The sequence below is a fragment of the Varroa destructor genome, unplaced genomic scaffold, assembly GCF_002443255.2.
Source record: "Varroa destructor unplaced genomic scaffold, Vdes_3.0 BEIS01000001.1, whole genome shotgun sequence".
Classification (NCBI taxonomy): domain Eukaryota; kingdom Metazoa; phylum Arthropoda; class Arachnida; order Mesostigmata; family Varroidae; genus Varroa; species Varroa destructor.
This window is the reverse complement of record NW_019211454.1, coordinates 34,011,382-34,022,540: the sequence shown is the minus strand read 5'-3', so window position 1 is coordinate 34,022,540 and position 11,159 is coordinate 34,011,382. Positions and strand designations below refer to the sequence as shown.

The 11,159-nt window shown below is 42.2% G+C and overlaps 1 protein-coding gene across 3 annotated transcripts in view; it reads right to left on the bottom strand.

The window, feature by feature from the left end:
- Positions 1-275: 275 nt before the first annotated feature.
- Positions 276-11,159, bottom strand: part of LOC111248554 (uncharacterized) — a 51,399-nt gene continuing 40,515 nt past the window's right edge. For all 3 annotated transcript variants that reach the window (XM_086991104.1, XM_022801042.2, XM_022801052.2), the window contains 5 exons: positions 9,802-9,889; positions 8,960-9,285; positions 7,421-8,170; positions 5,993-6,110; positions 276-4,163 (listed from right to left, as the gene is read on the bottom strand). In XM_086991104.1, coding sequence (XP_086847230.1) covers positions 3,935-4,163; positions 5,993-6,110; positions 7,421-8,170; positions 8,960-9,285; positions 9,802-9,889 — 1,511 coding nt within the window. In that variant the 3' untranslated portion in view covers positions 276-3,934. The remainder of the gene's footprint in view (positions 4,164-5,992; positions 6,111-7,420; positions 8,171-8,959; positions 9,286-9,801; positions 9,890-11,159) is intronic.

Here is an 11,159-nt window from a genome sequence, read left to right as displayed (position 1 = left end):
ATCCGTATCAAAATTTAAACAAGAATCGTAGATTATATTTTTTTTTTGTTAACAGCTATGGAAACTTTTGAAGTATGGAGCGCTAGAAAAATGTTTGACGTAACATGTTTGACTGAGAATCGCGCAAACTTCTAAATCTAAGATACTAACAACAATCTTACTTTTATATAAGATGCCTTAATTTACCATATAAATACGTGCATTGGTTTCTAATTCGAGAAGCATACATATATATAGATGTATCCAAGCAAATCTATAAAAAAAAAACGTTTGAATTTGGTTTCATAGTAAACTTTATTGATACAGACGAGATTTTTTGTTGTTTTGCGTTCACCTTATTACCTTCGTTCACCGTATAACGGTTTGTTTGTTTGTTTGTTCGTATCCTTGTGTCGTCTTGTCTCTGTATGTTCGTGTATCGGATCATCCGTAGAAATACATCTGATGAGTCGCTTTGTCTTGGAGCCTAATTAAATCTTTTACTGTCATCTATGGTCAGTATTACATTATACTCCACACCTATGCATGCACGTTCATGCATGCACGCGTTCGCGCTGCAACGACGTCTGCCTAAGCACACAGACACGAATTTAGACACTTATCGTTCTTTTATAAACCACAGACACGGTGTCGACACATTCTGCCATACAACAATAGTCTAGCGCAGAATTATTACTGAGCCGCTCGACTCAACAATAACAACAATAATCGAATAAAACAAACAACAATGTAAGGATAGTAAATGAATTCAGCGAATGCATACACAACCCCATCATAATCACCATCATCATTTTCATTAATAAAAAAAGTTTATAGCGTAACTTGCTTTTTTTTTCACTTTTACCGTTCGAGTGCTTTTACAGGTCACCGCCTTCCGTTCCGTTGTTAGGACTCCATCGGAATCTGCTTTATGTTTAGCCTACAGCTGCTGCCTACCGTTAAAATAGTACCACTAACACTTTTTTTGATTGTGCTCCTACTAGCATTATATTATTCGACATATTTTTTTCCTGTCTTATATATAAATACTACTATTGAAGGTTTTTATAGGTGCTGTCTAATTTCGTGCCAATTGATTTTCCTTACATGCGCGCATTCCTTCGTTTGTTGATTTTCTTTGTTTCTGTCTTTTCTTTTTTGTTTTTATTAGCCATCTGTAATTTTTGTTTCCTCGAATGTCCGTCTTGACTTCTATTTAGCAGCTTTTATAGCCTGCTACCGACGCTTTGCCTGCGAAGCTACCCCTTGATTTCGCCGTATGACAGTCGGCCCGTCGGACCTGACTTTCTACTTTTTTGTGCGTGCTACCAGTATGACTCCCAGGGCATACAGCGGACATAATTTGAGCAGAAGGACACGAGGACGCTATGACGAAAGCGATATTGTGAGAACACGACGTGTTGAACGTGGACGTTAGCTTTCCAGAGGAATGAAATACGGCAGACTGTAGGGTGGCAAGTGACTATTGAATGGGTGCTGGATGAAGCACTGGAGCCTTTGGGGTCCAAGAGAAATGGCGGGGCAATTTTTCGCTCCGCTAGTTCACACAACTCGGGAGTCACAGGCAGCGCCCGCCTACCTATGCCCTACGAGCTTAAGCTCATTCACGAAAACTACCAGTTCTTCAGATCCCGATGCCTAGCTTACGATTCCGATTTTGCCTAATGTAATAATAACAGCGACAGTAGCAACGATACGAGTGGCAAAGTTGCCCCACTATCTCCTGGGGACGTGGTCAACGATGTGACGACACCATTACGACGAGCTGCGTGATGGCTTTACCTACATATATTACGAATCTGACGATATATATAATAGTACTATACTGGAACAGCGTTTTCCTATCTCGCCACCGTTGTTGTTACGCTATGCTTTAGATATATATATTATATAAGTTCATTACCCTAGTTTTTTTTGTTCCTTTTTTCATAATTCTTGCTTGTAAAGCCCGGAAAGGACGGGAACGGCGGAGGCGGACGAATGGTTGGTGAGGGCAGTCAGGCCAAGACTCGCTTAGATCACATGCGGGTAGTCAGTAATCCATGTGAAAGTGGCCCGCGGTGATACCGTTGCCTTTAGGAGCATGCATTGCGGTAGTGGCTAAACACTCAGCATCAGTTCTTGTCATTAGCCGAGTGTTAAATTTTTCCTTTTTAGTCCCGAAGCAAAGAAGAAACAGCTGCATGTTTCAAGTTCATTGTCGCTTCTATGCACAGAGCTTTTTTCCTCGCGCCAATGCTATACTGTATTATATACATGCATGTAGAACGCTCTACTTCAACATCGCTCTGCTTTCCACCATACGAACCATCTTGCACTGCTGCTACGGTTCGCATATTGCACCTGTTATCTCTCCTTTTCGAGCGAGCGCGCGCGCTCTTTGTCTGCCTCTTTGAACAGCTACTGTTTGATAGGCAGCTTCGCTAGGGCGTCTGGTGTGGCTCACCACAAAGCAGATCTGGGCTTTCAGTTCGAACGTAGTGATTGATTGCGATATATTCGTCTTCGTTCAATGAACAATTGAGCTGCTGCGAAAATGACTACTGATGCAGGGGCCACGATGACTCGATTTTTCCTTTTGCACCAGCTTCAACTTTGCAACCGCCGTTACTGCAGCATGCATTGGATTACGTTCGTTAAGCCGTTGTAAATGATACGACACCTTCAAGGGAGTAACTTTTCACTTGCTACTCTTATTGCTAATCCCCACGTGAAGGCTGTATTATAGACCGTCTTAAGCAGACTTACTTTTACTTACTATGGTAGATACTAATGTACAAAAGTCTTCTTATTATTATTACTCGTTTGTGTTGTTCATGCTTCATTTTTTATTATTAGTATTATTATTAATAATATCAATAATAGTAGATGTGTGTGACAGGATAACACGTACATATACCCTTTTGGTGGAGCAATCTCTCTTGGCGAAAATCGGGCATCTGTATTTCTTGTGTTGTTTATAGACCTTGTTGTATGTACAACCGAAAGTCGTCATCTTCGTCACAATAATGTCAACTCTGCGGACTCTCTGTCCCCCCGCCCGACTTTCGACTCAGATCCGGGCTCCCTGTGTTCGCTTGCAACTTATCGGTTGCCCCTGTTGCACTGCAATTCGGCCTTCAGCTATCGCCTCTCGATATTCGTTTTCACGTTAGCCAGTTACCATTATCAGTCGTTCTGCTACCCTGGCCAGCCTGCTTGGTACCATTATGTCCCATTTGGTCCCAGCCACACTCCTCATTCGCCGACACTTGTCCACTGGTCACTTCGTCACCTCTTTTCTTCTTTTCCGTTGGCGCATCGACTTTTCGTTTTTTCCTGCTCGCTTTTTCCGTGAGTTGTGGTTGTTGTTCCGCGTCGGCTACTGTATTGATAACGTGATAGCTGTGCTTGGCCTTGGTTTAATGGCGACACTGACGATGAGCAGGGGTACCGGAATGACCTATCGTTATCAGCCATGTATATATATATCGCAATACTGCCGCATGCATCGTGCTCGTCTGCATTCGCTGTTATTAACCTTTTGTCGTCGCTGCCATTAATGCCCTTCGGTTATCCAAAATGGTCAGATTACAGAATAGAGCAGTCAACAACAACCTGTAAGGAGTACTAGGACCGAAAGTCGGCAACGATGACCGTGTGACGTCCATATATTTAATAGGTATACGAATGTGGCGGAAGTTGTGTAAGACGTTCTCTGTTTCAAGCGTGGTTGCATTAATGTTTCCAGCATGGCCATATTGCGCCTTAGAGGGCATTTCTATTTTTCAAATTAATATAGCGTATTCGCCCTTAGTCGAGTTCGAGGTTTTTCTAGACGATATTACAGCAGCCACCCAAGTAACAGGCATTGATCGATGTGATTGCCAAGTGATTCCCGTTTCTAGTGGCAACAGGAATGATAGTTAGCTTCTTGACAACTAGGTGTGTTCGCCTACAAAGAGCGAATAGCGACAACTACCAAGTTGAGCAATATAGCAACAATTGAACATATGCCCATGAGAGCCGCGCCGCTAGTGCAGCGGTACGCGTCAAATTGTCGACAATCATTATCGGAGTCCCGTACCTTTTGTTGAATTATGCTTTCAATTGTACTGTAGCCGTACTCGCGACAATGGTTGTTAAGAGCATTACGCAGGCAGCTCTTAAAGTCGAACGTCGCGCTGCAACCACATAACACGTGACGAGATGTTAGATTTTCAGAAATATATCAAACCCGACATCGTATGAGCACCGGGGCATCGAATTAACTATATAGACATTTTTAAATTACTAGTATTTCGCTAATTTACGAATCTGTCGTATAGTGTAAATACTCATACGCCATCTAGCGAGATTTACCACTACCTCCACGATCAACGTATCTACCTCAGATATTTCTACTCTAATAGTAACTTGTTACAATATTCGGCTCACACCGTACGCTCGGTATGTAAGGGACATTGTGTAAGTGGAGTCGCTCCAGCTGCTTCTGTCTGCTCGGTGGATTTTTCTCTACGAACGCTCTTGCGTTAAAATTATTAGCGATAGGACATTTTTGGAGCCTCTAATAGGTTTACTATAGGGTAGATGGCTAGCTCGCCTATGTACCATACAGCTGGTCACAGGACCGCCAATTGCGGCCAACTGAGGTTAGGTTAACACCACTTAGACGGCATAGTGTGTCTGCTATATCACTCTTTCCGAACACATCCCAAACAACACAGCATACGTCCACACCTTGTCCTTTTCCGCACTGCGTCTTCGCTGCCGCCACTCCCTTAACCACCTATCTCATCTCTGATTCACGAAGGAGGAAGCAGTGACCACAGGCCAGGCCGCTTTAGGCCAATATCATAGAGCCAGCCTGCCTTCCATCTATAGCTCTCTCCTAGTAGTGTGTCCTGTACAGCTGGGCATTACCGCTTTAGCAGCAGCTGAAGGTAGTGCTGCTGCTGCTGCTACAATTGCAGGCAACACCGTCGTTAAACAAAGAACGCACTAAAAATATAAGGCTGCCACTAAATAGGCTAAACGAAACATCGTAGCCGTCTAGAGGCGGCAAGGGTTAGGACCATCTAGCGTACACAACGCACGTACGAGAGAAGCTGCGTGACAGCGTAATGATGTAGCTATCTTCGTTGTCCTCCTTGTTCTTAACGAGCGGGTCGGTCGGCGCAGCTTCGCTTTAGCACTACAGTACGCAAGTTAAAATCGAACGGGCGAGTGTGGTTGCTGGGTCTGGCCCTGTCGTTATTGTCGGTCGCTAGGGATGCTTGCTACGTTCTCGTGGGTTCGTGTCGACTGCAGCCCACAAACTAATCCCGCGGATGCAACCCAAGCGGTAATCTCAGAGATGGCCCGAAGTGTTGTCCAACAAACCAGAAGGCATTTTAGTAGACCACTGGGCTCAATTCGACTGTACGGTACTTTGAAAGCATGAAATTAATATAGGAACGCTTTCTTTTGGTGGATTTGGTTATATGAGGTAGTCAGCGTTGCAAAAACGTACTAATAAAATTGAACTTATGAACGACGTAAAAAAGATCTATATGCATAAAGAATATCTTGATACGAGAATAAACTTTGCCACTCAGCTTTTAATGTTCTTTATTGAAATTTGAATAGGCGCTTTTTTGGAAAGTAAAAAGCAAAGAGTATTTTTTAAGAAAATGAAAATGTATAATCTAAATTAGATTCTCCCGCTAAGGCATTCCTGCTTTCTATACAACATTTTCCAATCTCCTGACATGACTCTATGTTATACAATCTATGTAATATTATGGTCTTTAATAACAATTTTAGTAGTAAGGTAACGTACACGTGACCAGAAGTTTCTAAGGTTTTCTGTTTCCCTAGATAGTACCTCGTGTCAGGTACTAGGTTCAGCTCTCCTAAAGTAAGTTCTGCTTAAATATTTCTATGTATGAAATCCACATATGCTTTGGTAGACGCAAAATGTCTGAAGGTGAGGTTCGTAAGTCGTCAAAGCTGATGCAATACACATACTCACCAGCAGCTTTCTTTGATGCGTTCATCGGCATGGTACCTTCGAGCGTTATACTGACGCCGTTGGTGATTGCTCTCGCAATCACGGATCTGGTCTGTGGCCTTGTACAAACAGTACGAGTCTACCACGGGATCGGAGAACGACAACAACGAAAACAATGAAATAAAAAGTTAGTAAAAGGATGTTCTATTTATCAGTGAAGTTCAAGCCACAGGACGAGATTTTTAATAGGTTCCACTGTAACTAGAAAGCAAATCAGACAAACTCCAGTTGAATGTAAAACAATAATCGTCTCCAACCCAGTTCTGATTTTTGTGGGGCAAACCCAGGCTAACACAATTCATTTGCCGAGTATAATTAATTATAGTAACTTGTTACTGTGGTATTTAAGTACTTCCAGAAGCACGGTTCCACATGCGCAAACAAATACTAGCAAATTAACAACTCATGCAGACATCTTCATTCTCCCTTTCTAATTACAACCTCACTATATAACCAAATGCGAAAAATCGTATATATACAATTAATAGAAAAAGAGCGGATAGCACACTTTAACCCGCACTCATTTAGTTACACCATTCTGAAATACTAAATAAATCGAAGAGAAATAGTAGCTATGCAATACAGTGGAAACATATAATAGCTTAAGGGCACAATTGGCCGAACACACACGCTCGCCTTAAGGACTTATTCAATTGCCTAATCTGGCAGGATTTCTTGGACTGTTGCAACTTTACCGAAGAATTCTGTTTTGCTGGGCCACACATTCGGTATGGAAGATTTTTAGGCTAACGTCGAATATGTAAAAATTCAGTCGAAAACTAAAAGCGGCTGGTTGACAGTGGAGAAGTTTAGCCTCAAGGTAATAGATCTAGTAGAGCAGATAAGCAAAAACAGACATGTTCGCTATTTTACCACACTGTTGTTTCAATACGGTCTGCTCCAACGTGCATATAAGGTTACGCCTAACTAGGATCACAGTTAATGTCTAGTGAACTTAACAATTGACATAATACTTGCCCGTGTTAAATTTTTAAGTACATAACGACAGAGATTATACTCCCCAGTCTAATACCCAGAGGGTAACAAGAACTTCAGCTTACTTTGAGTTGTCGCATGAATAGCTAATCTTAATAATGAGTACAACTAAACAACAAAAATCCCGTTTGCATCACTCCAGACAGGTTATCTTTGTATTCGCTCTACTTAAATCACTACTATCTACAGAACTATACATTATATTTCCTTGGACGTTTAACTTTTTAAATGAAGCTTCTTGCTATCACTGTCATTCACTGTCTTCACAATGCACGATTGCCAAGAGAAAAAAGAATATTGCCAGCTTTCTTTAAACGTATGTCAATTTTCAAGTTCATGATGTCCTGTTTACGTTTCTTTTTCATTATCTCGCATTATTTATTAGCTAGCTACCGGTGAATGGGGACCGATGGGGGCTATCAGTGGTTGACGTTGTCGTAATCCTGTGCGGCCCTGGCGGAAACGGCGTTCCATCGTTGTTGTTCGTCAGGCCCACATTATTGTTGTTGTTGTTGTTGATGCTGTCCTGTTGCGATGACCCTGGACCCCCGTAGCCTCCCCTTACCCCTCCACCGTAGCGCGGCGGCGAGTACGTATCGTTTCGCACGTTAGGATAGTTGGGACTGTGCAAATCGTTCGAATAGCTACTACGTCCATTATATAGGCCATTGTTATAATTCGAGCTCGTGTAACTATTGTTGTATGAGGAGGGATTCAAATAACTTTGATTGTTACCATATGAATTATAAGGGCCGTACGTTGAATTATACTGACTGAAGGGATTCGTGTTGCGCCGACGATACGGATCGTTTGTCGTTTGACCTTTGATGTTGTAATGATCGTTCTCATGATGACTGTTATAGAAACCATTTGTGCTACTATAACGCCCCGAGCCATAACGGTTATCGTAGGGGCTGCTGCCTGTTCCATTAGATCTGTTGTACGGGTCTACATCACTGTTGTATCGGTTGTGTGGCTCGTTAAGATTGTTGTAAGGGTTATTAGGATTATTTGTATTGTAATTATCTCGGTTGTTCGAATTACTGTCATGAGGGTAGTTTGGCCAAGACGAGGTGGGGTAGTTAGGTCGGTGGGGGCCCAGATTGGGAGAATTATCGGGTGCTCGGTGAAGGATAAGTTCATCTGTGGAGATTTAGGACAGATTACAGTCTTCGTTAGCCCCCGCCCGAAACAAGTACTGGCCAAATACACCACTTCGAAGATGCATTTCACTCAAAGACTCTCGCAACACTTCATCATGAACTTCATCGACGGCAACAAGACTTATCGCCATTCTATTATGCCGCGCGGTTAACCACTCTCGCTCGTGGCCACAGCGTGACATTTACATATAAGTTCCTCGTTAAGGTATTAGCGTTATATCCCTTGGAAGACCGCAGGCCCAGGAGGGCAATGTGCGATTAAGCCCACTTCTACTGTCAACCTCCGTGTAAGACTTCAACTGCAAGTAAGGCTTCGAACGCATCGTAGAGTTCATAAAACGGTACAAACGTAATTTGTATGTGTAGTAAGTGTCGAAGAACTCACGTCTTTTCCCGCTATCAAACTAAATGGGTCATCGTTTCAGGTGAAAAGATACGAAGGCCGGGAAAGTGAAAAATAAATGCCCAGAACGTTGCCTCGCCACTAATCCCGAACTAGGGCTTCAGGTCGAAAGACATTACAGCTAGCACAGTACCATATCAAAAGAGTTTTAGGCAAACGTTGCCATCTTTATTAAACGCAAGACTAAAAACGAAACTGAACTTGCGAGAGGTCGCACTTATACACCTCATTCATGTCCCTTTCAGTAAGCAAGCAGGCTGGGCGTGCAAAAGCCATTTAACACTTGGTGCCTATTATATTTACATTAGGTGAGTTAGTGTACCGTCGACTCTTGAACGCGTTCTTTCGAGCAGACGAAGTACTCACCATCCTGCGAATGTTGGCTGGGCAGGTAACCTGGCCTATTGTAACGGTCAATGCCGTATCGGTCCTGATGATAGCGGTCTTGGTTGTAAAGGTTATCGTTATTGTAGCGAAGATTAGGGTTGTTTGGGTCGTAATTCGATCCGTAGTGTTCATTTATGTATCGAGACCCAGCGCTATCGTAGGAATTTGAACCGGACACGCTGGCACAGGTCCACGCAAGCTCCCTGGCACGCTCCACAAGGAATGACGGAAATGATTGTTCGTCATTACGAGAACATCGTCGCTGAAGGACCTCCTTTACGCAGTCCTTGAATCGGTTATAGGCGCTGCTCAAGTGTTATGAGCAGAAAGCGTCGCAGAGCAAGTGATAGAATGGGTTGAAGTTATTCAGCTTGATATATATATATATATATATATATGTGTATATACATAGACTCTTTGAATTAAACGCCTAAAAATAATTCGATTGTTGAAAATCGTAGCTATACGCACAGGAAGCCATATACCACAAACTGTATCTTAATAGCGTCAGTAATCGTTAAGTAAAACCATTTGGAAAATGGCTTCATATCAATGGACGGAATATATTACAGAATGATCATTTAAGGCAATATGCCATACCGTGCATCGGACCTACTATGTACGCTAGTCGCATAGTAATCTAGTACATCTAGGACCGGATTATAGGTTGTTGAACGGCGTATGTGACTAGAACCTCAACAGAACTAGAAGCTAATTCTATTGAGGTTCTAATACCGTAGATTTATATATATATATATATATAATAATAGATTGTTAGTAAATGAATTGATCGAAATGTTTCCGCTTCCGTAATTACTCACTTGCAGGCGTCCATGCTTCTGCGTTGATTGAAGATATTTTCGCATCGTGAAATCTCGTCATATTGATAACAACGATTGTTTCTCCAGCCTATTTAAAAACAAGGTAAATATCCAATGATACCCCTTACTGACGGCTATGGCTTGTTTGTCGACAGGATACTATTTACAGGATTTATCCTTTTGGTACTTCATTAAACCAATACGTACATGACTATTCACAGTATAAGCTCTGCCCAATCGTACACGAAACACGCATATTGAATCCATCAAACTACCCAAACAAAGTGCAAATACCCTTTGGCTTATTTTTTTTTTTAAATTCTAATTTTATGCTAAACGTTATGACCTCCGCTTATTCTGCTTCATATGAAAAGAAACACATCTGTTTACACCTTCTAACTCTGTGTAGAGTTCTGTTTAGTATTAGCCTTAGGGCACGTTCATTGAACATAATTGTTTCAATGAATGAAATGCACGAACTGATCGGTTTATTTAGCGAAAACTATTCTTATTTACTGAAATGTATATAGTCAATATTGCGATCTTGTACAATGATGGAATCACTGCAAAGACGATCCGCTTGTTTGCATTTTGACGCGAGAAGTGCTTTGATAAAGTGCGATTTTTTTCAAGCTATACAGAGACATAATCAGAACAAACGCTGGCAAATTCAGGTCTTCTAAGCTATCCTGTTGAACGAATTGCTTCATCGATACGCCTGTGTAACGTGTTCTCGGTGACGGGGACGGAATTTGCTGAGCCAAGTCAAATACTGACAACAATTATGCTCACACGAAATTCTAACCTTGATTCGCTATGACCTGTAACAGCAAATGGCCGCCCACAGACAAATACGACTGATCTTGGAATTGCACTAGGATGCGTACGCACATATGATATGATCTGTACGGATGATGAGAAGCGTTATGGCGATAGTGATAACTCACAATATTATAGAACGCGAGTTATTTACGTCCGTTCGCAAACAGCGTCTAATTAATAACATAAACACATCGTTATTAACGTACAGCTGTGAACTGCGTAGGCACGTTTGACTCTACCACATAAAGTAGGTCAGCATCGTCCTGTTGTTGAGCGCCCGCAAAAGTGACGTCAGGAGAAGATGGTCAGTTGGCCGACAAAGGTTTTATTTATTCGGACAGCAATTCAGAGTGTGAATAGCTCAGAACACTCTGAATTATCCTCATCGTCACGGAATCAGGTCGAGTCGTTCGAAAAAGATGTCGAGTTCGGTTGCTTGGCCAAGCCTTGTGCAGGCCTAAAATTACCCACAGTGCTTAGGCAGGCGCTTGGCCGGGTTATAGGCATGTGGACGTCAAATTGGTTGTAGCTTGCTA